Raw genomic sequence first — 27,447 nt, forward strand, 5'->3', positions numbered from 1 at the left:
AAGTCAAGACCAATTCATCTGTTACCCTATGACCTGAAGTGGGTGGTGACTCTAGCCTGGACACAAAAAAAATATAGTAAAGTGCTGATAAACAAAACCGCTTCTAATGCAGGGGCATAGCTAGAAAGTGGAGCTAGCAAGAAAGCTAGCACTATCACAGAAGAGAAACATGGTTTAATGGTGTCTACTTGCCTATCAGACCGGCAAGATGCAAAACTCACTCAGTTTGTTCTTCTTTGCATTAAATAACAGTATTGGCTAGACCTTCAAAATATCAAAACTGGTTGTTACCTGGTTTTGTTGCATCCCTTTCTGCTCTTACTTCTGGTTCTCCTAATCACCTTAATATATTTTACTAGCAACTGTACCTTTTTACGCCCGGGCGGCGAGCCTTTTTATTGGCACATATGCTCTTGTATGGAAGCGTTAGCTCAAAAGGAAAAACTAAATTGTTTTCACCCAGGGCAAGGGACGTGGAGGCACATTTGCTAAAGCCAGAGCTGCCAAAGTTTATTTACCAAGCTGTCTCTCGCACTCCCCCACACCCCCCTCTCCTCTCTCACACATACATTCTCTCTCACCGGTATCCCCCTCCCCTTATATAGGCTCCTTCTCTCTGAAACCCACACTTAAGCATCCCCCCCACCCACTCTCTCTTACCCTCCCCACCCTCCTCTTATCAACCATGCTCTCTGTCACGCCCCTCTTTCACACACACATTCCCTCTCACCGGCATGCCGCAGGATCCGCGCCGTTCGCAGCGAAGATGAAGGCCCGGCGCACCGTTCGCGGCGAAGATAAAGGCCCGGAGCACCGTTCGCAATACACGGGGGCCTTCCATTTTCGCCTTGAGCAGAAAATAGCAGCGGAGACCCCGGCATGCCGCGAACGAAGCGTGTCCCATGACACATGCTCCATTCGTGGCGAAGATGAAGGCCCAGTGCGCTGGACCTTCATCTTCAACGCGCTCCGTTCCCGGCATGCCAGGGTCTCCTCTGCTATTTTCTGCCTGTCCCACGATGGCCGCTGTCCTTCTGGTTTTGAATAGTCTTCCAGCGAGGGAGGAAATCGGCAAGGTGAGGGAGGAATTCTGCGTAAAATCTGCATTCCGCAGTAGCGCTGAATTCCCCCAGGAGTACCTCTTGTAGCTGGTGTTGTGACTTGGCCGCTGTACGGCGTGTTTGAGCCTCCAAGGCGGTCAGAGAGGCTGGGGAACATGTGCAAGCACTGATGGACACACTACCAAGCCTGATATATTACGGATTTCTTGCATTTTCCATACTTTCTTGGAATAAAGAGACTCTCTGTCCTTTATTATGGTCACCGTACCCATTTCTAAAAATCTCCTTCACTGATTCATTTTCTAGGCTACTCGCACTATATTTATGCTTTACACAGATCTCTCCACTATGCGGTAATATGGACCTGGAGCCCGGTCACCGGGGGGGGGGGGGGGCTATATTCAAAGGCATTTAGCCAGATACCTTGTGAGTTATCTGGCTAAGTGCCGACTTTTCAAAAATTGGGGTACTTCTTCAGCTGAATTTTAGCCAGATAACGTAGGGATGTTCTGTGGGCGATACAGGGCGGAGTTAAGTTTTCTGGCTAACTGTGGTCATGCCATAGAATAGTCCTAAAGTTGGTCAGATAAAATTACCCAATTATCTTTAAGACGGGTATCTTCAGTGCTGTAGCTGTGCCTCTGAATATCCTGCCAAAGTTAGCTGGATAAGTTTGCCTGGCTAACTTTACAATCCAGCCACTGGCTGAATATTGTCCCCTAGATGTTGCATTGAGCGATGGCTGAGACTCCCTACCAGTGGGCTATCGACACTGCCTTTGCAGCATTCTGTGCCAAGCTCTGGCTCAGAAATCAAATCCAGGTTTTGTACAGGGCTATACACAATACTGCCACTGAACCACCAAAGGCCGTCTTTTAAATTTCATTCCTGGGGAAATATTAGAATTTAGAGTTTTTCAAAAATTCCTCCTACTTTGTCATTGTTAAGGTAATGAATTCTAAGAAAGCTGGGATTCAGTTTGTGTGACCCTCATCAGAGACCCATGTAGAAATCTCATTTTGCTTTAAAACATCATAGAAACAAAATAAAAGTAGTGATTTATAAATTGGAGCTTTGGCTGCTACTGCTCTTGAAAATTCAAAAACAAAAGTGAAAAAAAAAAAAATATATATATATAATAAAAATTTGCCTCCCTAAGGCAGGGATTCTCAGCCCATTCCTTAGGACACACCCAGCCAGTTGTGTTTTCAGGATATCTCTGATGAATATTCATTAGATTTAGCAAATGTTGCTTACCTGATGTAACAGGTGTTCTCACAGGACAGCAGGATGTTAGTCCTCACAAATGGGTGACATCGAGGATGGAGCCCACCACGGAAAAGTTCTGTCAAAGTTTAACAGAACTTTGACTGGCCCCTACTGGGCATGCCCAGCAAGGCACTGACCCTGCAGCCAGCAGGGGTCTCCCTTCAGTCTGATTTTCAAAGCTACAGGCAGTGCCTAAAAAGTAAAAATAAAACGAACCCAACACCGCGGGGTGGCGGGCGGGTTTCGTGAGGACTAACATCCTGCTGTCCTGTGAGAACACCTGTTACATCAGGTAAGCAACATTTGCTTTCTCACAGGACAAGCAGGATGGTTGTCCTCACAAATGGGTGAGTACCGAGCTGAGGATGACCTGACTTGCACCAAATGTACCCAACGGCGTGCAACAGGCACAACAACTGGGGTGTAATTTGGGAAAGGGCATCCGCACCCTACCGGGCAGGTGGAAGGGTGTTGGTACGTCAGGTTGGAAAAAGGTTACGCAAGACAGATTGGCCGAAGATGGAGTCCTGTCTTCCAGCTTTGTCCAAACAATAGTGGGCTGCAAAGGTATGGAGAGAACTCCAGGTTGCAGCTTTGCAGATGTCCAGAAGCGGCACTAATCGAAGGTGTGCCACTGACGTCGCCATGGCCCTCACAGAGTGTGCTTTAACACGGTCTTGAAAGGGAATGCCAGCTTGCTGATAGCAGAAAGAGATGCAGTCCGCCAACCAGGAGGAAAGAGCCTGCTTACCCACAGGTTGTCCTAACTTGTTAAGATGGAAAGAGACGAATAATTGAGTGCTCTTCCTGTGAGAAACTGTACGGTCTAGGTAAAAAGCTAGAGCCCGTTTACAGTCCAGGGTATGCAGAGTCTGTTCTCCAGAGTTGGAGTGGGGCCTAGGAAAAAAGATAGGTAGTACGATAGATTGATTGATATGAAACTCCGAAACTACCTTAGGCAAAAATTTAGGGTGAGTGCAGAGTACCGCCCGGTCCTGCAGGAGCTTAGTGTAAGGCGGATAGGTAACTAGGGCCTGTAATTCACTAACCCTGCGAGCTGAAGTAACAGCCAAAAGGAATAACACTTTCCAAGTGAGATATTTCAAGTCACAGGAGTGCAGAGGTTCGAAAGGTGGTTTCATGAGACGACCAAGAACCAGGTTAAGGTCCCAGGATGGGGCCGGAGGACGCAAGGGTGGCTTGAGATGGAGCAAGCCCTTAAGGAAACGTGTGACCAGGGGTTGTACTGAAATAGGACTACCCCCAATACCTTTATGGAAGGCGGCTACCGCACTGACATGCATTCTTATAGAAGAGGTTTTAAGACCTGATTCAGAGAGATGCCATAAATAGTCCAAGAATTTAGAGATTGGACAGGAAAGGGGATCAAGGGACTGAGAAGTGCACCATGATGTGTACCTTTTCCATTTGTATGAGTAAGATCTTCTTGTGGAAGGCTTTCGTGAAGCTATCAGGACACAAGAAACGGAATCTGAAAGGTTAAATGGTTGAAGAACTAACCTTTCAACATCCATGTCGTCGGGGACAAGGCTTGGAGGTTGGGATGGAGGAGGCATCCGTCGTTTTGAGTGAGCAGATGCGGGTCCTTTCCCAGAGGAATGTGCCTGCGGATGGAGAGATCCTGGAGTATGGGAAACCATACTTGGCGTGGCCAGTAAGGTACTATCAGGATCATGGTTCCTCCGTCCTGGCGTAGCTTCACGAGAGTCTTTGACACAAGAGGAAGTGGAGGGAATGCATAGAGCAGACCGGTCGTCCACTTGAGGGAGAATGCATCTCTCGGCTGAGAGTGCTGGCTCCGAATGAGAGAGCAATAATTGTCCACTTTGTGGTTCTGAGGGGACGCAAAGAGGTCTATGCGGGGAAAACCCCACTTTCGAAACAGAGAGGTCGCTACGAGAGGGTTGAGTGACCACTCGTGTGGTTGGAAGACACGGCTCAGCTGGTCTGCCAATACATTGTCTACTCCCGGCAGGTAAGTGGCCCTGAGGTACATAGAGTGGGAGAGGGCTTCCGCCCAAATCTGCGCAGCCTCCTGACACAGAAGGAAGGATCCTGTGCCTCCCTGCTTGTTTATGTACCACATGGCCACTTGGTTGTCCGTCTGGATTAAGATTATCTGATGGAATAGATGATCTTTGAAAGATCTGAGCGCATAGCGGATTGCTCGAAGTTCCAGGAAATTTATCTGGTGTTCGGCTTCCTCTTTTGACCATAACCCTTGGGTTTGGAAGTTGTCCACATGGGCTCCCCAACCGATGTGAGAAGCATCGGTGGTTAGGATTACTTGCGGATCCGGTGGGAGAAAAGGTAAGCCCTGAAGGAGGTTGACCTGAGTCGTCCACCAGGTTAAAGACAGGCGCAGCGCTTGTGTAACAGTGACTATGGAGGACAGAGGCTGAAAAGCTTGAATCCATTGGTGTCGTAGAGTCCATTGTGTTACTCTCATGGCTAGTCGGGTCATAGGAGTGACTTGAACCGAGGATGCCATGTGTCCTAAGAGAATGAGGAATTTGCGAGCCGTGGCAGTGTGTTGAGACTGGAGCTGGCGAGCCAGGGATATTAGGGTATGAACCCTCTGATGAGGAAGGTAAGCCTTTGCCTGTAAGGTGTCCAAGTCTGCCCCAATGAAGGATAAGGTTTGAGATGGGACTAAGCAAGATTTCTCGTAATTGACAAGAAACCCTAAGGAAAGGAGTGTTTGAATTGTCAATTTGAGGGAGGATTGAGCAATCTGTTGGGTGGAGGCCCTGATTAGCCAATCGTCCAGGTAGGGGTAGACGTGGACACCTTCCTTCCGTAGGAATGCTGCTACCACTACGAGACATTTGGTAAAGACTCGTGGAGCAGATGCCAGACCGAAAGGCAATACCCGGTATTGATAATGGTCGCGGCCTACCAGAAATCGCAGATACTTGCGATGGGATTGTGCGATCGCTATGTGAGTATAAGCGTCCTTTAGGTCGAGAGAGCACAGCCAATCCCCCTTTTGTAGCAGAGGGAGCAGTGCGCCCAGGGTTACCATCTTGAATTTTTCTTTTTGAAGGTATTTGTTGAGGGCTCGAAGGTCCAAAATGGGACGTAGTCCCCCTGATTTCTTTGGTAGTAGGAAGTATCTGGAATAGAATCCCTTCCCTCGCTGAGAGGGAGGGACGGGTTCTATAGCATTTGATTGTAGAAGAAGAGATACTTCCTGTTGTAATTGAGCCAAATGGGTGGTTAGACTCCACGCTTGAAGAGGCGGGGAGTCTGCCGGAAGAGTTATGAAGTTGAGGTGGTAACCCTGTGCGATAATTGCTAGCACCCACTGATCTGTGGTGATCTGCAGCCAAGCTTGTAAAAAATGGTACAGTCGACCTCCTACAGGGATGTCTGGAAGAGGGGTTTGGCACGTGCTCCCTACAGGGGAGTCAAAGGCCAGCCGCAGGCCCAGGAGGAGGGGCTACAGTAGGCCTTTGTTTCCTAGGCTGACGTGGCTGAGGTCTGGTAGAGGATCGAGCTGGACGAGGCCTGGCCGATGGAGGATAGTAATGACGTGGCCGAAAGAACGACCTTTTAGAGTCTTTCTTAAGTGGTTGTTTGGAGGAAACCTCAGACGGAACAGAAGAAAGTTGTTTCAGCGTCTCGTGGTGATCTTTTAACTCAGCTACAATTTGCTGAATTTGTTCTCCAAACAAATTGTCCCCTAAGCAGGGTAAATCCGCTAAACGATCCTGGACCTCTGGGCGAAGGTTGGATGACTTTAACCAAGCCCAACGTCTGGCCGAGATAGCAGTAGCTGAAACTTTTGTGGAAGCATCGAAGATGTCATAAGCTGTTCTGATCTCGTGCTTCCCAGCTTCAAACCCTTTGTTAAGAAGGGCCTGAAGCTGTGGCTGGTATTGGTCAGGTAATGTATCAGCGTAGTCTTGCATCTGTTTAAGGATGGCTCTGTTGTATTGAGTCATGTAAAGTTGATATGAAGCTATGCGTGAAATCAACATAGCTCCATGGTACACTTTCCAGCCCACACTATCCAGGAATTTATTGTCCTTGACAGGTGGGGTGGAAGAGTGTGGCTTTAGACGCTTGGCCTTTCTTTGTGCGGACTCAACCATAACAGAGCGATGATCCAGTTGAGGCTTTTGAAAGCCTGGTGCTGACTGGACGAGGTATGTGGAGTCAGCTTTCTTGTTCACTGGTGAGACAGATGAAGGAGACTCCCAGTTTTTCTTTAAAAGATCCAGAAAGACCTGGTGAATGGGGATGGAAGCGATGATTTTTGGAGCATCCAAAAATTGAAGCAGTTCCATCATCTGGTGTCTGTCATCGGTCTCAGATTGCAGCTGAAAGGGTACAAGTTCTGACATCTCCTTTACAAAATTTATAAAGGAGAGATCCTCTGGAGGAGATCTTTTTCTACTCTCTGTAGGAGATGGTGGAGAAGGTAGATCTGTGTCAGAAGATGTATCATCACCCCAGGTATCGTAGGGATCATGTGGGGGTTGAAGCCCTGAAGGACCTGGTTGAGGATCCGAAGGCATCGAATGAAACCTTGAAGGAACCGGTGCTGCAATCGGTACTGGGAATGGCATCGAGGGTTTCGGGGTTGCCGATGGAATCGGTGCCGGTTTCGGAATCGATGGAGCCGAAGGATAAATCGGTGGAGATATGCGAGAAGGCACCGATGGGACCACCCCGGAAGGGGGAATCAGAAACGGTGTTTCTCCTGCCGATGAGAATCCTGTCGGAGACGGTGGAGTTATCGGTGCTACTTGGATCATCGATGGAAGGGCTTGTACAAGTGCTTCCATACGGTGTAGTAGCGGTGCCAGCGCTTCCACCAGAGGCTCGGTGGCCGGTTCCCTCCTCGGTGGCGGAGTCGGTGCCGGGGTCGGTGCCGGAATCGGTGCCGGAATCGGTGCCGGAGACGGTGGAGGTTGGAACCTTTGCATCGCTTTCTCGATGGCCTCCTGGACCAGCCGGTCCAGTTCTGCCCGGAGACCAGGGGTAACAATACCCGGCTCGACGGGAGAGGGAGGCTGAGGAAGAGCCGGAGGGACCACCGTAACCGGTGGGATCACGGCTCCCACACCCCGAGAGGGTGAGGGTTTCCTCGATGCCTGCGAACGAGACGTGGACGGTGCCAAGTCTGATCGAGGCCTCTTAGTCGGTGGCTCGGCCAGTTCAGAGGTCGATGACTGTGGATCCTCGACGGGCCGAGACTTGTGCCATCGATGGCGATGCTTGTCCTTTCGATCTCCTCGCCCATCCGGAGAGGGAACAGGAGTCGACGGCCGAGAAGTCATCGATGGTGGACGGTCACCGGAGGGTTGACGATGGTGGTGCAACTTCGACGGTGCCGGTTCCGATGACGTCGATGCTATCGATGGCGTTGGGGTGGGTGCATGGAAGAGGAGCCCCATCTTCTCCATCCTGGCTTTGCGACCCTTAGGTGTCATTAAGGCACATTTGGTGCAAGTCAGGACATCATGCTCACTACCCAAACACAATACACAAACCCTATGGGGGTCTGTGATTGACATAGTCCGGGTACAGTCCGGACAACGACGGAACCCCGTCGCCATGGCCTAAGGCCAAATTTAGCCGCGGGATCGGTAAGTGCCAATAGGCTTCAAGGGCCAAAATCGACGGCAGTCGATGAAAAAACGGCAAAAAACTTACCGGTTTCCGCGAAGATGAGAAAAAGTTGTCGAAGGGAGACCCCTGAGGGGCAAAATTTTCTTCGGAAAGAAAAACCGAATTCCTGTCAGGAACGTGGTAGAGAGCTCCTTTCACCGCGTGGCAACTGCTGCGCGGAAAAAAGAAGACTGAAGGGAGACCCCTGCTGGCTGCAGGGTCAGTGCCTTGCTGGGCATGCCCAGTAGGGGCCAGTCAAAGTTCTGTTAAACTTTGACAGAAGTTTTCCGTGGTGGGCTCCATCCTCGATGTCACCCATTTGTGAGGACAACCATCCTGCTTGTCCTGTGAGAAGGCTGTATACAATGGAGGCAGTGCATGTACATCAATCTCAAGTGTATTCATTGTGGATATCCTGAAAACACGACCAGCTGGGTGTGTCCCAAGGAATGGGTTGAAAATCCCTGCACCAAGGCATATATACAAATTTCAATCACTAGTTTGCAAATTCCAAATCATCCCGACTTTAAAACAAACATTTTGGAGGTAGCACTCACTGACAGCTTAAGAATCGGTGATCAGTCTTAATAAAAAGTGAGTCCAAAATCTTTGTATTGATTGATTTTTTTGAACCTTATTTTCCAGGCATTTTGGGAGGCTGGTCCTGTGGCTCTGCTGCAGTCCTCTGAGCCAAGTGCTCCCTCTCTCACGGAGCAGTTTCAGTAGGCTCTGGGCACGTCACGGAGGTGATGTGCTAGGGTAGCAGTATTCATTTTCAGTCCTTGAGGGCCGCAAACGGGTCAGATTTTCAGGATATCCCTAATGAAAACTCAGGCAATAGATTTGTATACATGCTAGCCAGTGTGCATGCAAGATCTCTCTCATGCCATGCATATTCATTAGGGACATCCTGAAACCTGACCCGTTTCACTTACAGTCCTTGAGGGCCACGAAACGGGTTAGGTTTCAGGATGTCCCTAATGAATATGCATGAGAGGGATTTTGCATGCACACTGCCTCACTTGTCTGCAGATCTAGAGCCTGCATATTCAATAGGGATACCCTGAAACCTAACACATTCATAAGCCTTCAAGGACTAGAATTGAAGACCACTGTGCTAGCATCTCAGAAGAAAGAAGGTAGGATTACTCTAGCTGCTAGTATAGCACCTGCTGATACGAAACGGCACTGAAGATGACGACTTCCCTTCCAGCACCCAACTAGCAGGCCGATACAGTACAGTGCACTCTGGCAGAGCGCACTGTTAGCCGGCATTTGGAAGCACGTTTTCGACGCGCTAGATTTACCCCTTATTCAGTAAGGGGTAATAGCGCATCGAAAATGCGTGCCCAACCCCCCCCCCCCCCGAGACTAATAGCGTCTGTAACATGCAAATGCATGGCCCTATTAGGTATGCGCGCGGGATACAGAAAGTAAAATGTGCAGCCAAGCCGCACATTTTACTTTCAGAAATTAGCGCCTATCCAAAGGTAGGCGTTAATTTCTGCCGGCGCAGGGGAAGTGCACAGAAAAGCAGTAAAAACTGCTTTTCTGTACACCCTCCGACTTAATATCATAGCGATATTAAGTCGGAGGCCCCAAAAGTTAAAAAAAAGTTAAAAAGAAATGTTAAAATGGGCCCGCGGCTTGCAGGTTGAAAACCGGACGCTCAATTTTGCCGGCGTCCGGTTTCCGAACCCGTGGATGTCAGCGGGTTTGAGAACCAACGCCGGCAAAATTGAGCATCAGCTGTCAAACCCGCTGACAGCCACCGCTCCTGTCCAAAAAGAGGCGCTAGGGACGCACTAGTGTCCATAGCGCTTCTTTTTACCGCGGGCCCTAATTTAAATAAATTGTTACTGAATCGCGCGCACAGGAGAGCGGGCGCTCGCCCGCTCTCCCGCGTGGTTTACTGTATCGGCCCGTAGGGAAGGGAACCACGATCGAGCCTCAGTGGGGGTGGAAAGGTAAAGGAAAATAAGGAATATATGAGCACAGCTTATGTAATCTGTGCCCACAATACTCCTATTTCCCTTTATGTACCATCTTTAACTAAGGCATAGATATGTCTTCCTAACCACCGAATACTGTAAAACATCCTTACATACAAAACTTTGAAGGATACTGAATTCTGCATCGTGCTCATAGCAATTTCTTAAGAAGCCAGCTCAGAAATCTTTGCACAACAAACTGCATGCAACTGCTCAAATCAGACAAGGCTATCAAAAGAGGAATAAAACAGTACATTGGAAACCAAAACAGGGTGGGAGATGGGGGGATCCATAAATTCCCCCATCCCACCCCCGCTACATTTCATCCATGTTTGCTTTCTTCAGCCTTTCTTCAACATGCACTGATCCAACCTGCACATGCTCAATAGATAAGGAATGCAGTGGACAGCAAAAAAAAAAAAAAAAAAAAAAAATTAAGCAGCAAGCAAATCCCTGTTACTCACCATTGGAAGTTGTGCTTGAGGCAACTGCCTTCTCGCTGACATCTGATCGAGTGGAGCCTTTCACCATGGAATTCTCAACTTTTTTCTTCTCAGTGGTGGTGGAGCTGTGAGACTGGGCCTCCATGATGATTTCTCATTACTTCTGCTCTCTGGATCCTAATACCTGAATGAAAAAAAAAAAAAGAGAGAGAGAGAGAGACATTCTATGAACTGCAGATGCCTTAGAAGCTCAAGTCAAAACAAAACAAAACAAAAAAGAAAATCCTGCCACAGGGCAATTCGCATCTTGTTGCTTTTAACCAGAAGAAGAAGGGTTTGCAACACAGCCCTATTGGCAGTTCCATGGGGCCCATCAGAACACAGAAGGAACTTATGGAAATACACTTAGTTCAAAATCCCAAGCCTGCTTGCTTTCTTTCAACAGCATCTACAGCATAGGCCTTCCAAGTGCTTTAATTGCAAAAAAAGCTCATTTCAGTTTATAAAAAAGACTAAGCAGGGCATGAAACATTTCACCTTTTTTTTTTTTTTTTTTTTTTTACTTTTTTGAGCTTGCAAAGGCATTTTACTAAGCTCAGAACTTTGTGGCAGAACCCAGGCATTGTACCCGGAATTCTGAAAAATGTACTAATTCACAAACGGGGACTGCAAACCTCCCCTTGCCCCCTCCCTTCCAGGCCTATCTTGCCCAGTAAGGGGCAGATTTTCAAAGGGTTAAGGCGTGTAACCTGCTCCTGCGCGCGCCGAGCCTATTTTGCATAGGCTTGGCGACGAGCGTATGTCCCGGGGGTTTGAAAAAGGGGCGGGAAGGGGGAGCCGGTAGCCGTAAATCCTGAAATAAAGGTAGGGGGGGATTTAGGTAGGGCTGGGGGGTGAGTTAGATAGGGGAAAGGAGGGGAAGGTGGGAGGGAGCGGAAGGAAATTTCAGGGAAAGCCACAAGTGTGCACCCCGACCCCGGATTTTATAACCTGCGCGCGGCTGAGCACAGATGTACCCCACGCGCACAGGTTGTAAAATCTGATCCTAAGTGCATACTTCTCTCAGTTTTAACTTTAACTTTTACAAAAAAACGTGTATGTCAGAAGGACATATTTGCAAAAAAAAAAAAAAAACTACAACTACAAGAGGAGAAAAGTACATGTGCGGAAATTGCCAGTGATAGCTGGTGGCACTGTTCTACTACACAACAAAATATAGGAACACTTCAGTGCCCTGCTGCTGAGAATTTAGATGTTTCTGTGAAGGAGCGGTGGGGTCTGTAAAGATGTGGTGTGGACAAACAAACGCAGACAAAAAATTAAAATCTTTAAGTTAACGGGGAGGTCATGATCGGGAAAATGGGTAGATTATAGGCAGGAATAACTGAGGAAGGGGAAACTGAATAAAGCTGCAAGGAATGAGGCTTCTTGAGAATTTATATAAGAAAAAGCTGGCAGGGTGGATAAATGTGATACTCCGTTCTTAACAAGAAGTTTGAGTAATAGTATACTCTCAGAGCCCAAATTGAAACCTAGACTGATGGACATTTTCAGCTGGTTTAAACAGTTCTCTGCAATTCTAAACAATCTACTACAAACAAGGGAACAAGGGATAAGATTTATTTAAAGTCCCACAGGAGAGTTAATATGTGGGGTTTAGCTGAGGGGAGGGACCACTTGATTAAACTGGGCAAAACTGCAAGTGCTCTGGTTACTGGGCCACAAACCAAAACTTTATAAGAAAAACAGGACAAGGGGTGAGTAGAGAGAGAGAAAGCAGTTCAAGAAACTCCCCCCCCCCCCCCCCCCCCAGTCCTTGTCATTACTAGGGAAGTACCCATCTGCACTGTACTGATACTGGCACCAGAGCCAATGACTTCACACAGGTTGACCTTAAATCACCTCAAGCTTCTGTCAGTGCCTTTATCTATTTACCTTAGAAAAATTCTCACATTTGTCAAAATCTATCTGCATTTCTTTAGCCATAGGATTCTCACGTTCCTTAAATACACCAAATATTCCTGCGAATCTGCAGATGATACAGTGTGCTGCAGCTTTCTATTATCCAACACAACATAAGAGAAAAAAAAAATGACAATGATTTTGAACGGGAAATACTGTCCGTAGTTATTTCCTCGTCATGGTCTACAGCTTAACCGGATACGCTGCAGTCTGCTAACAGTAAGCTTTGCTCAGTTACTCAACATTCAATACAAAGCAAACACGCTCAGAAACAGTGACCTACAGAACTGCCTAGCAGGTTTTGTAAGCACTAAAAGTAGGCCTAACAACAGAAATCAGCACGCCTCAGATAAAAATAGGGGAATGATAGATGTTTCTTTTTTAGCCTAGGTTGCAATTTACATCTCAGTGTTCATTTCCCTTTCCCACAAAAGTGTTTTGAAATGCATTCCTTCTGGGTTTCAAACTCATTCATGTAAAAAGTATCCTGAACGCAACATGCATTTCTTAAAAATATATACATTTACTTACTTACAGGCCGATTCAGTACAGTGCGCTCAGCCGAGTGCACCATACAGCACCTGTTTGGCCGCGCGTTTTCGACGCGCGTCTATTACCCCTTATACTGTAAGGGGTAATCGTGCCTTGAAAACGCACATCCACACTCGTGAAAACTAATAGCGCTCATCACATGCAATGCACGTTGATGAGCCTATTAGTTAGTCGCCCGGGATACTGAAAGTAAAATGTGCGGCCAAGCCACATGTGCGGCCAAGCCACATGTGTGGCCAAGCCTGCCAGTCCGCAGATTCGAAATTGGATGCTCAATTTTGCCAGCGTCCGTTTTCCGAAGCCATGGCTATGAGCGGGTTCGAAAACCAACTTAGGTAAAATTAAGCATTGGTTGTCAGACCACTAATTAGGAGGTGCTAGGGACGCGCAAGTTTCCCTAGCGCCTCCTTATTAGCGCGGGCCCTAATTTAAATACAGAATCGTGCACCCAGGAGAGGTGCCTGAGCGCGCGTTGGGAGAGAGGGTGCTCAACGCGGAACGCTGGCTCTCCTGCGGGTTTTTTTTTAATCGGCCTGTTAGATATCTACTAGATAAATGAAGCTTGACCGACATGCCGCAAATGCGCAGTAGAGAGCAGCTCTACTGCGCATGCGCGGGCGAGCACGTTGGTCAGAGCTTGCCTGTAACAAAAATGGCGCTGGGAGGAGCAGTAGCGGCGGCGAGAAGCGGTAGCGGCAGCGGCGCGAGCGATGGAGGGAGGGACCTCTCCCGGAGATCTTCCGTTTGTGCCATCCGAAAAGGTTGTGAATTAGCTGAGAGAGGGGGAGTGACTGAGGGGAGGAGGGAGGGAGGGGAGGGGGAAGGAAATGGACCGAAAAAAACATTTTAATGTAGCCCGTTGTTACGGGCTTAACGGCTAGTATAGATATATAAAAACAGAACGCACACATTCTGCCCCGAAATTACATATTTTGTAGTAAACACGTATATTTTCAGCATGAGAAAAGACTTACTTTCTCTATGTATTTTATAAATGTAGGTGCGTATATTTTATGTGCATAAAAATATATAAAATGTCTGCCTAATAATCCTGATTTAAACATGGCAGCAGTTAGTATAGCTGTGTTTAAAAAGGGATTGGATAAGTTCTTGGAGGAGAAGTCCATTACCTGCTATTAATTAAGTTGACTTAGAAAATAGCCACCGCTATTACTAGCAACGGTAACATGGAATAGACTTAGTTTTTGGGTACTTGCCAGGTTCTTATGGCCTGGACTGGCCACTGTTGGAAACAGGATGCTGGGCTTAATGGACCCTTGGTCTGACCCAGTATGGCATGTTCTTATGTTCTTATATTGTCCACATACATACCATTCTGAAAAGGCTTACTTGCATAGGTACTTGGATTCATTAATTTATCGACACCTCACCTGTTTACCCAGTTCTTTTTCAGTTCACCTTGACCCTCTAGCACTTCACCTAGACCTCTCACCCAAAAGATTTAGACATAAGACAAATCCAATTTCATCTGGGTGAGTCTATTAGCAGGTTTAAAATGGTTTGGACAAATTCAGTAATGTATGAGCATATACCTATTATGAAATAATAATGCCCCCTAGGCTGCCCCTCTTTTCGCCTAATAAAATGTATGCATACACTCTCCAGGTTTATAAAATGGCAAAATGCATGCTAATTCATAAACTGTGTGGCACCTGCCACACGGTTTATAAAATACTTGTATACATCTCCATGCGTCCAATTTATTTACGCAAATTGTGTACTGCAGACTGTTTTGAAAGTGGGGTTTCTGTTCATCAGTTCTATGAGACATAGCAGCAGATTAAAACCACACATATGCTGTACACTACTGGCAAATTTTCCAGCCACCATTCTGTTTTAGACAACTTTTGATTTTGAAAGGAAGAGTGTTTTTCCAGAGCAGAGAAGTTGCGGCAAAGCCTTGGCTTAAAAATAATCAGTGCACAAAAGAAATAAATATCTATCTGTAGTGCTATTTTTACAGGGGAACATGTTCTGCTTCTGCACCTGCCACTAACCCAGTAGACACAGAAGAGCATGAGCCAGTATTGAGCACCTTTACAGATATTGGATGTAGCAAAGTTTTACTCCAGATGCAGAATTTGCTCCACTTTTGTTCTCATGCTTTAGCTATTGGGAACACTGGGATCTTTCCACTGATAAATAATCTAGGGCAATAACTGTATTGCAGCAAAAAATAAATAAATAAAATGCATGATACTTTTGCCCCCATTACCTTACTAATCCCATTTTTTTAAATCAGTCTTACTATTTATAGATCAGTTGTACTGAGATGTCTGAAGATCCAGGCTATTAAAATGTAAATTTTAACATCAAATTATTTCTCAAACTTGAAAACTTATTTTTGCACCATATTCTAAAGTCTCAATCAACAAACTGTTATAAATCAAGGACTTTTCACATTTGTTTCTAATAGCACTTTGTGCTGCGCAAAAATTGCTGTCATCAGATTATTTTGTATTTGAGGAGAAAGGAGTTGAGGATGGAGGAGGAGGAGGAGTGGAGGGAAGCCACTGGCAGAGTCAGCCATACCATAATTTATAGCTTGGTCTTAACATGTGTCTTGTTTGGGCCCCAGGTGCGGTTTGTTTTTGTGTGTGTGTGTGTGTGTGTGTGTGTGCATCAGAATATTACCTTCACATTTTCATGTAGGAACTTTGCTTTTCTGAAGTCTGATTCTGCAGGATGTCTTCTATCTGCCTACGCATATAAATGATGATGATAAAACCAGGAAGAATTGCTATAAAAAGCCCGCTATAGCCCCAATTCTGCAAATTCCCTGAGCTGCGGAAATGGCTATCTGGCAATATTTGTTCTGCAGTATGATACTGTCGTTCTTTGTAGTTTGTAATTGCTCAAATGTAAGATGTTCCCTATGAGTTTTAAGACCATATAGGTCCCTTATTTTGAACACTCATGCGCTCATACGGAGAGAGAGTGAGAGGGAGAAAGATACCTAGGGCAGTTCGATGAATATCCAAGCTTTGCACCAGAGTTTCAATTACCGTTCATAATTTTTTGCACCCTGCCTAATTTCACAGAATGCAAGCCTATAACGGCTAAAGGCTGAACTTTCAGAGATACATAAAGGGATAAACATTCTTCTCCGGACTCAAACCCTTCCCATTCACCCCTTGCCTGAGCCTTTTGTCATTTTTCTGCCTGATTTGAGCCCACTACATAATTAATTCCTGACCCCCATCTCTATCCCCACCTTAAACCTAATCCCTCATACCAACAATTTGCCTGCAGGGGTGGGTGTGGGATATGTGGTGTGCGTGTGTCTGCTTCTCTACTATAACATGAACGCCTACCAGTCTTCCATTATCAGATTGGCAGAAAAGGTGAGAGAAGACTCAATTAGAATATCAAAAAAATAAAACTACTTTCATACTTTCACACTCAGCAAGATTCTTTCAAGCGACCTGAACAGCTGTCAATATCGACAATTATGTAATCACTTCATAGTAATAACTCTGCCATACTTAGGAGTATTAAATGCTTCATGGATTTTAAATACATTACCACTTAGCAGAAGCTAATATATTTGATCTGAAACCTTAACTTCTTTCAGAATCATGGAAGCCCTTAGTTTTGGTCATCTCTAAGGTTATGCTAGCAGGTGCGGTAAAACCACTTCTCTCTCTTTTATTTATATTTTTGTTTTACATTTTTTTGTCTTGTTATATTTTGCCTGCTCTTTTATCTAATGCCGCTGCACGGTTCTGTTCATTTCATTAACTAGTGCCTGGCATCCACTGGGAAGAGCTGTCTGAAACAGCAGTGTCACAGCATTCATCATCATTACATCAGCGGTGGGGAAGTTCATACTGATTGCTATCAGCATCCAGAGTGCCCCAATCACTGAACAAGCAAACATAGCATGTTTAATTTTTTTTCAGAAACAACTCTGGGTGTTTGAGGAGGTTCATCCGCACCACTTTGATCCACGCTACTCTGGAAGCAGTCTTCGGGGGATCCAATAAACCTCATGCAGCGAAAACTGTGCGAAAGTGAAAAAGCATAAAGGGGAGATGCAGAAAACAATCAGGAAATTACAGCCTCTCTCAAGCATAAAGAGCCCTTTATCAATTTTATCAAAACTAGTTACACTGGGTCCTGGGGGAATATATGTAGAACTGTAAGGATGTTTGGCCTCCTCACAGTCACGCTTGCTGCAAAATTCGCACCTGCACCCAAGATCTATTTTTACACTCTGAAAACTATAAAAGCTTCACACAAGGTGTGCGACTCGAGCACATTTGACTATGACCATTCTCTGCATTCCAGCACTGCCCTGGCTTCAAATGCATCTAAAACATGGACGGGGGCCTAAATTCACATGAGATGAAATCTACATGACATAAGCAACGGATGCCGACACTTTTTGTGTCACATGTTCTATCGCTCAGTCACACTACACAAAGGTGAGGTACCTAAGAAAGAAATGTTCATACTGCTGACTATTTAAAAACCAATCACTCAATCCTTATATTCAGGCAGACAGTTTGGCACCAGTTTTCAAGAACATTTATCAACCCTAAACACAAAATTATAGCACACATGGAAAGATCAACCGTGTCTTTTTTAAACTATTTTAATATGCATGCATGCCTTTTGAAGTAGCAAAAGTATTTAACAAGCTGCACTGAATCACATACATTCTCAACAATGCTGGAACCATAAAGAATAGATTTTTTTTAACACTTGAAAGCTGAAGAATGGAAGAAAATTATACACTGTAGTGATGTAACCAGAGACAAGAAACCTGCCAACACACATCTCTGCACATTACTTCCTCATGCAGTTTTCAACTTTCCTGTGGGCTTTCTATTACTTTCCCTAGGATTTCTTTTCATTGTTGTTACAGTGGAATATTAACAGAACTACAGTGACAAAATAAATCCTAATTAATTATGATCTGATCATCAGTTTCTGATAGCTTAAATAGCTGCTGGCAACAGTGAGGCACAAGAACAAACAGGAAAGCAATCAGGTAAAGCAGAGCTATTATCATCCTCATTAGGACAGTAATGTGAGAAATTATCCTGTGATCACACGGAACTATTGATCAAGTGCAACTGATGCCTTCCTCACAGAGAAATTACACATACTTGCACCTCCCTTGTATTTGCAAACTGAACTACTACAGGTGTGCTAATCCTGAGCAGCATGGGTCAGCATCACCCCCTGAAATGACATCACCTTGTACTTGGGTTTGTTTGTATTCATGTGATTTTCAGAATGCATTTCATTGCAGCTGTGCCTTCACTGCAATAAGATAACCCACAGCTTCTATGAAGGGGCTGCCAGAAAGGATGTAGGTAAATTCCCCCTCCCCCCAATTAAATATTGATGCTGTAGTTGCCACAATTCAAACCTTACTTTTAAATAAAACAGACGATCAAGACGAATGAGCCGACTGTTGCATATGAAATTTTTTCGGCTTGTGTTTTACTAGTTCAGAGACTGCAAGGGAGAGAGCAGGGCAAACTTTACTGAGAAGGTTCAAAACTATCCAGCCATTCCCTCTTGGACTCTTATCCTTGTGGCAATCAAGATAACGTTGATTTTGGATGTTCCCGACTTCTCCCAAGCAAAACAAATTATTCATGGAATACCAGTATTTTCTATAATTGCACTAACGAACCTCAAGAAATAAAGTAACCCCATCTATACTTTCCTTCTCAGTTCTCTCTCTCCCCCCCAACATAGGCTCTGTGATACCTCATCAGGAATGAGAAGCCTAGATGAGCCTGGTAGTCCTTATCTGCCATCATTTTCTAGGTAACTTGGAGTGAATCCTAATAAACGCTCTTTTTCTTTGTTTTTGCTTTCTATTATCAATGAAAAGAAGATATAAACACAGAGCATGGAAAAAAAAAAAAAAAGAACCAAATGAGTATTTTTACTTTAATGATGGTAGTGTTTTAAAAAATGGTGATTTTTTTTTTTTTTATTCTAATAAGCAGATGCATCAAAGCTTTGCTCCAGCTTTGGCTTAGGGAGAAAATGATTCTAGTTTTGTCACCAGCATTATTCCTGTTGTTTTGATTCAGTTGTTTTTTTAATTTTTATTACACTGGCACAAAGTACCTTAGCATCTCTTTTTTAAGTTACACAAAAAGAATTGGAAATTGTAATTGTTAGAAGAAAGTCAAACATTGTTCATCCTGCAATATTGACTAAAGTAATGTAATCACCTCTACTACTAGTCTGCACCACTGCATCCTTGTTTGTCTTCTGTGTGTGTGTGGGGGGGGGGGGGGGGGGGGGGGAGCCACCACTAAATTTCTGGATTGAGTATTTATTAGAGCTTTAAGATTCATTATACCACAGTCCACATTTTACAGCTGCAATGCTACCAACATGTATGGTTAAGTAGTGCAATGGGCAGCTAAAACAAAATCATTTAAGATTCTCCCTTTTGGGTTCGGATTTTTTTATTGGATTCTTGAGGCAATATTTTTGTTTAAAAATGTTCCATGGCTCCTCCCATTTAGCTAAGTCTCATCATTAAGAGTCCCAAGTAAATTGGCGTGCTGATCATAACAGAGCACAATGCATTCATGCGTGTAAAGGATAACTATAGCATGAACAATCGAAAATTGGGCCAAGGAAAAACAAGTTCTTAAAAAAAAAAAGGGGGGGGGGGAGGGCAGGGGATTGGTCAAAGCCACAGTAAATGCTGTGCACCCTTTATTCCAAACAAATATGAAAACAAGAAGTAAAGTATGTTCCGCAAAAAAAAGACCCAAAACTGAAGCAAATAAAGCCAAGAAATTGTCAAACTGATATTTTGAAGAATCTAAGCCAACACTGCTGGTTTAAGGTTTTCTTCCAAGTTTCCACCCATTTGTTTTCTCTAAAAAGCTTTTTTTTTTTTTTTGCTAAGGAGAAATCAACAATAATAAAATCTTTCCTAGCTGCGTGCACACTGTGCATAGGCAAGCCTCTTGAATCTGATTCTTTACCACTTAAAATTATACTGAAAGAATGGAAACAAGGCAGAGATGAACAATAATCAGCGACTGTGTTGATAACAAGCCCCTATGACTTCCTCTGTTGACACTGCTGGGGCTGGAAACTTCTGTGGTCAAGATACTTCTTTCCTCCAGAGTACATACAACATATTATAAACTACAGAAACCTGTAATGGATGTGGCTTGGTGTCAGGCTTTAAGCAACCCACAGCAAAATGCATGAATATTCCAGATATGCTATTGCCGGTAGATGAATGCCAGATATACTGGTGTCAACATTTTCTTCATGGTGCCATGCCATCGCATCACACAGATAAAATTTTGCTGCAATAAAATTCCTCTGCGGCGTGTAGCCCAGCTCCTCGTGCAGGGAACATGCAAGCTGCATTGAACACATATTTACTTATTTATTTAATTTTGCTTCAGAACAAAATCTTTCACTTAGTTTTGTGACTGTGTTTTCCCTACTGAAAACGATGGGGTGCTTTCCTTTATAAATGTAAGCATTCTTTTTGCACTGGAATGAAATGGGTGTAAACCTTTAATAAACGAGCCCCTGGTGTTTCTACAAACCATAAAGACTGACAAGAGCTGCAGACAAATAAATGTCTTCGACTCTTACTTGGAGTTTTTCCTTTTTAATGCTGATCTGAAGCTTTTATTGAGTTTTCGGGTGATACTGGAAGTCTGCTTCTTACTATATTACAGACTTATCTACAATGTTTCTATAGCTTGACAAAACTGCAAAAAAAAAAAAAAAAAGAAAAACCTCTATATTGTTATATACATTTCTCCACATTCCATATTCTCCCTAAACATAAAGTCACAGAATTACAGTTATCTTATTTTCCAAGCAACGCCATCTCTAAAGAACCACAGTTCAAACCGCCAAGCCAAACCACACCACATGTCCTGTTAGTTCAGATCTTTAGTACTAGAATTTCGTTTAATGTATGCAGTACAGTACAGTGGCTCTGCCTAAATCTGACTCTGGCTATTCAGTGTCAGATAATCACGCAACTTTCTTAACAAGGTTGCCATTCTTTTGGCAGCTGGATGAGATACAGTTTTGAACTTAGATCATTTTTCAGATCATGACGGGGATAAAAGAGAAAAAAGTAAGAGAAAAAACTGGAAAGGGAAACAGTCATGTACATATGTGTGTGTGTGTACACATATAGTTCTTCTAAATTATTCAGTTTAATTTATCTTACCTACACTGTGGTTATCACTCTTTGCCGATTGGGGATTTGAAATCATTGATGTACACAAGGGATCTTATTCATAAATAATTAGGTCAGCTAGAAAATAAAAATTCTAAGACCAATAAAATTATTGAAATATGATTGTCATATGGTAGGTTTCTTAGAAAGACTTAGATTCTTTGTAGGCTATTTTTCTAACCAATGTAGGAATAATCCAAAGATGCTATTCTACATGAGTTTACAAAACCACAAAAAGAAAAATAAGTCTTGTGATTCACAGGGAAAGGATCATATTAAAAAAAAAAACATGATAAATTTTCATTTACTCAAGATTACAAAATTAAAATTAACTTTCACTGAAATAAAAATGAATGATCTGCTTTTAACTTTCTTTTTCAAAACAAAAAGAATGCCAGATATTCTGGAACACCAACCCAAAACAGGGGGAATTTTTTTTTCCCAGTTTACTGGAAGAGCAATTTATAGATACTATGCATGCCACAACAAAATCACAGTAAGATGCCAGCATGGTCCTTGAGAAAGTTTTCCCCTAAATCTCAACAGAAAGCAGCTTTAAAAGCAAGGATTACAGCGAGCTAGAAGGTAGGGAGGAGACTTACCTCAAATCCGGTCAAGCGGAAATAAGAGCAGTAATTCTACAAGTCGGCAGAGTACACTTTCAAAGCTATAATGGTGTGAAGCAATGCGGGGCAGCATTGCCTCCAGGCACCTGCTAATACACTAATGACTAATGACTGGGCCAGGCAGACAATGAATTTGGGGGTTGAAAACCAACAGAAACCATGCAGGACCTTGACAAATGGGCTTTTGCGATTTCATTCACTGAATAACCTTTAAGCACAAAAATTGGCTCAAGTTCTCTAGGGAATAACACGACATGCTGCTGGACAATGATATAACAGTTTTCCTTTTAATTATGGACATTACACAAGATATATAAACATGATTACTGGGATATATACATATACACACACACACACACATATACACACATTTATACACTATTACTGCACCTCGGTATCAAGCAATAGTTAATTATTATATACACACACAGAAATACGTGAGTCTGTAAGTTTGACCAATAACTTGTAATGCACCCTTTTCTTGATTAAGAGTACACATATGGTAAAAGTGTACAATACTTAAGTTTCAACACACAAAACCAGCAGAAAAAAAAATGCAATGAAAGGTTCTGAACTGAAATTCTGAAAGCTATACTTCATTTCATTTCCACCTTCCAATTTTCTGAATTTTAAAAACACCATTCAGAACTAACCATTCATAAAATGCAGTGCTACCGTGGCAGTCTTCTAAATGGCTGTGTGCACACCATAATGGAAGCAACTAATTCAGCAAGTGTCTTTCTCCCTTACTATATCTAGGCTTACATTTTTAAAACTGTTGCACTGGCCACCCTTACAGACAGAATGAAATATCTTAAAATGTCTCTAAATTAACTAGTGCCACTTACTTCAGACAGCACTGCCTGTGGCAGCTCCTAAAACCTTCAGAAAGGGATCTTAAAACAGAAAGCTTAGTGAGCTCATAAAATTGTGGTTGGAGCCAGGAACACATAGCATATTTAATCTGCAAACTGTGAGAGTCTACTGTGATTTCAGCAAGATCTGAGGCATGCCCTCAAGGTTTGCTGGGATCTGGGATTAGGGAGCTGATAAGAACCTCTGCTGCCCATGGACATGTTTCTTTTCTGCAGTTAAACACAAATGTATATAGACGTCCGACTGCTGCTTGGCGTTACTGCTCAAGTTATATAAAAGCTCTGCAGCTCCTTTTGCTGTCAATATATCAAAGTTTAAAAAAAATCATCAAAGCGTGAAATTTCGTTTAAAGTCTTTGCCAGTCTGCAGCTCAGTTTTTCACAGACCTATCAAATACCTGTGAAAGTTTAAAAAAAAAAAAAAAAAGATTAACAGTTCGGTGAAAGTGCTTAGGAAGTCCGTGGCAGTACCTATGTCCTGTTTGCTCTGGCTCACTTTATTTCAGCTGGTTTTGCATACTACAAATCAGATCTTTCTATACCCACAACCAGGTGTACTAAAGGGTTTTCCCCATTTTGGGTCTATAGGCAAAATTCTTAGTACATGTGTTTGCTCTAAAAGCCTGTGATAGAAAGCTTTGGCCTTTTTTTTTCCCCAGAAAATGCTCTTTGAGTATCTGCAATTGCCTCACAGGCTACAAAACGGCAGAAATGCATGCTGGTTTTGTGAGACTCCGAAAGGGAATGTGAGTGCTAACAAAAGCAAAGTCTTTTAAGAGTTCTTCAGCCAATAATCTATAACAGTTTCCAGAGAAGGGTGGCATGCTTTTACTCTATGATACTCTAATAATGTAAAAAAGCATTAATATTCCCCAACTAAAGGTTTTCCTGGGGTTTCAACGGCTCACTGTTTCAGTCTCCTTCAAGCCGTCCATCCTCAAGTGCTTGCTTTTAAGGAAGGTCATTAAAGATCCTTACACAGCACCACCACCACTAACCTCCCCTTGCATGTCTTAAAACATTGTTTGTACTTGGTTACATATATATTCTGTTTTTGTTATGAAAAAGGACAAGGTCGTAGCTTTTACCTTTTCAAGAATGTGTCTCTCCAGCTACACCTTTTAGAACCAGATTCAAACCTGCAGAATGAACCAGGGCTATACATTCTGTGTTAAGGTTAGCACAACTCTTTTCCAAAGACTCATGAGGACTTCAAAGCTAAACTGCAATTCATTCAGCATGAGAAGTGCTAACATTTTAATAGCAAACTGAATATTTTGGGGTATTAAAAATACCACCCCCCCCAAAACCAACTTTAAAATACCATGGAGCACCATGTGTTAGAGCACAGGCCTGGAAAAAAAATTGTTTTAAGAAAAGAGAAAACTTCCATTCTAATGACAATTGTGTTGAAGGTCTATTCTGATTAGATTTATATATATAAATGAAAAAATGTTACAGAAAGCGCAGACTTGCTTCACTACTTTTGTGCATCAAACATTGCACTCAAAAACAAAATTACATGCCAAAAAAAAAGGTAATAATTCTCTCACTAAATCCTATACTTAATCTGATATTTAGACCAGGCGTATTTTAAATAAAAATATTTGCAAATCTGTAAGGATCATTTTAATGATGTGCTCCAGAGTTCAATTGAACAAGCAGCTACCAAGTCTCCCTGCTTAAATCAATATTTCCCAGTGCTTCAAAAATGTGTTTTCTATAAATTTAAGCTCTCTCACAAAACTTGCACCACTGACTTTTAACAGAATTTGTCACCTAAAATATGGCGAGTTCAAAAAAATATATATATGTAAAAACAAAAAAAAAACACATTTCTATTCCAAAACAATCTCGATTGCTTTAGTTAAGAAACTGTAGGGTTATTATTCATTTTTAACAAATTTCCTAAATGGCAGAATTACAGAAATCAGCCAGTAAGACACCTTTCAAAATTCCAAAGTAACTTCATAAATATTTAAACCAATGGTTAGGTTCAAAGCCAATCACCAAAGAATAACAAAGTTCTAGAGCGATTAGGGATCGTTGTGTTTCTAATTACAAACACAGTTCAGATAGATATCACATCATTCCCAGGCAGAAACGTGCCAAGAGACTGGCGCCCTCTTTTAAAATGTTTTGTTAATTTCAATTAGCTGCATATTGCCAGCCTTTGAAAGGCCCCCTAGCAGGATTCCGCTGTAGCTCATACAGTTCAAGTTAGAAACGTGTGTTGAAATTTGAAAAATCATAAAATTCATCTCTGAGAATGAAATGAGGGAAGTTTAGTGGCTGACGTCGAGCGCTTGTTGTAAACGCAAACACAAGTTAGAAAGCAGAGGCCATACCCCTGACTAAAATACTTCTTTCATTTCGAGATCCGGACAGTCCATCACTGCAAACGGAACTGGCAGCTGGAAAATGTGCAACAGCTGGCAAAGAACTGGGAGAAAATGTTTTACACGCATATGCAGCTACATATAGACTGGCAAACGGCCATGTACACTTAACACTACAGCAAAAATTACACATCTGGGGGTTTGACCGCTATGTAGGGAGAAAATCAAGAGATAAAAAGTTAATTTGCTTTATTTGTATTAAGTTTAGAAAACGTAAAGCTGCCCTGCATTTTAAGGCAGCTTAAAGTTTGAAAATAAAGAATCCATATAACTAATTTTGGTTCAAAGGGTAATTTTAAAAAGCAATATCTGCTTCCCAAACTGTTTTTGGTTATTTATCTAAAATGTATCAAGGTACTAACCCAGACTGTCTTGCTGTAAATAGTATATTTGCTTTCAAGCACGTTCCAGCCAGAAAAAAGTAACTGGAGCTGTTTCACTGTAAAAATCCCCTTCCCCTGCTAGATCCCCCTCCATAGGCTGCTTAGAAGAGAGTGCATCTATCTGGAAAGCATGCCCCATCCGTCTTTGATCCTCGGCAACACCCCCCAATTCCGTGCGATTCCCCATCTTCACAAAGCTGCCAATGTTCCAAAGGCAGTGAAAAACCGTAATAAATGTGGGACCTTTCACCTTTTTTGGGTTAAACCAGCTACACTAACTCTTTCTCTTCCTCCCCAGTCCCCGATGAAATAGTCCAGGAAAGGAAAAAAAAAAACGTGGTGCCATTTGCATCCGATTTCTTCCTTTCATCCAGATGTGTTAGTGAATTCTATAAAGAAACAAAGTTTTTAGCCAAGAGGCTGGCATGGGACTTACAAGAAGCAGCTGCTAGCAAACCCAATACAACAGAAAAGATCGAGGGCGGGGGGAGGAGGAAAGTTAGGGAGAACTGTTCAGAGAAACCAGTACAACTGTTTTTAAACATCGCCAAGCTAACTGGAGAGGAACGACTTTCTTCTACAGCCACTTCAAAATCTCACCAGCAAAACACAAATTCGATTGTAAAGAAAAAGCTGAGAAGTGATCAGAACATCGCCCAAAAAAAAACAACATTTTTTTAAGATGTTCTCGTTTAATTTTCCCTACAAAGACAGCGGCGAACTGCTCATAAAACAAATAACAACTTTTCCTTCTTGCAGATTCGTCCAGTACCTACCTGCTGTCAAGTCCGAAAACCAACTTCCTTCCAAGCAATTAAAAGCCAAGCTGCTCCCCACCCCCTGTTTTGCAGGAACGCCGCACAGAGCAGATGCCAAGGATTTCTGAGCAGATCAACACAGTCCCTCCCGGCATTAAAAGAAACTTTGTTTCTCTTGGCTGCGCTTTGAAGAATTTGGTTGAACTGTTTGGGTTACTCTAGGCATTTGGTGCACTTTTCTTTTCTTGGGCTTCTCCCGCTCCCCCTCCCTAAGCTTCGGCATCAGCTTCAGAGATCTTGTAACCCGATCCCTCCTGCCTCACTCTTCGCACTGAATGACATTTCGGATTTTAACAACAACAACAACAACAAGAAAAATATTCATAAAGGCAGTTCTACCAAGCGTACCGGCGAAAAGTAAATCTGTTTATAGAGAAACTGCTTTGCTCGGATACTCACGTGTTTTATTTTTTTTTCCTAAGTTGCCCCTTTCGCTGGTTCTCCCAGTCTCTCACACACTTTCTCCTCCCTCCTCCTTAGTCCCGAGTTTTACAGATGTTGGACTTCCTCTCTCCCCGCCTCTGCCTTTCTGCACTTTTTCAGGACACAGCGGCAGGAGGAAGGCGGGGGAGAGGGGACCCCGGGCCAAAGCCAGCGGGGATGCACCGCACGCGGCCACTATCCTAGAAGGGCCGCGGGGAGGAATAGGAGAGGAAAGGAAGGGCACCACTTCGACTACTTCTTTCCCACAGAGGAGCAAAATAAAACAAAACAAAACAAAAAAACAACTCAGCTGAACATAGTAGAAGAATGGGGAAGGCCTTCCCTTTAAATCTGGAAATTAGTATTTACTTTAAAAAGTGCACATATATGTTGGAGGGAGGAGAAGGAAGAGAAGTACACTGCCGGCGGGCCCTCCTCTGCTGCCGTTTGCCGGCTCCTGCCGAGCGCGCGTGTGAGGCGGCAGGCTGTGCACAGCTAAGCTGCACCGGGCAGGGGAACACGCGCGCGCGCGCCCCCTCCTTCCTTCCAGGGACATTCCCGCTCCCGCTCAGAACTGGCGAGCGGCCACGCCCACTGGTGGCCGGGGTTGGCCGACGTCACAGAGCCTCAGCGGCGGTCCCCTGAGCTCTAACCGCTTCCTTTTCATTTACTCCGCCCTATGCATCCTTCTCCCCACTCTTCTTCCAGCTCGTCTTCCCTCTCTTTCTTCCCCGCCCTTCTTGCTTCTCATTTTTACTGCATTGACATTCATTCTTTC

The 27,447-nt window shown here is 43.7% G+C and overlaps 1 protein-coding gene across 3 annotated transcripts in view; it reads right to left on the bottom strand.

Moving 5' to 3' along the window:
• The window catches only part of GLI3 (GLI family zinc finger 3), a 687,322-nt gene extending 660,115 nt beyond the window's left edge, over window positions 1-27,207 (bottom strand). For 2 of the 3 annotated variants that reach the window (XM_029589537.1, XM_029589535.1), the window contains exons 1-2: window positions 26,646-27,207; window positions 10,426-10,588 (exon numbers count right to left, since the gene is read on the bottom strand). In XM_029589537.1, coding sequence (XP_029445397.1) covers window positions 10,426-10,549 — 124 coding nt within the window. In that variant the 5' untranslated portion in view covers window positions 10,550-10,588; window positions 26,646-27,207. Of the gene's footprint in view, window positions 1-10,425; window positions 10,589-26,204; window positions 26,371-26,645 lie in introns of those variants that run through there. The other variant, XM_029589536.1, reaches the window with a different exon arrangement.
• Window positions 27,208-27,447: the final 240 nt, after the last annotated feature.

Source organism: Rhinatrema bivittatum, chromosome 2, assembly GCF_901001135.1.
Source record: "Rhinatrema bivittatum chromosome 2, aRhiBiv1.1, whole genome shotgun sequence".
NCBI lineage: Eukaryota > Metazoa > Chordata > Amphibia > Gymnophiona > Rhinatrematidae > Rhinatrema > Rhinatrema bivittatum.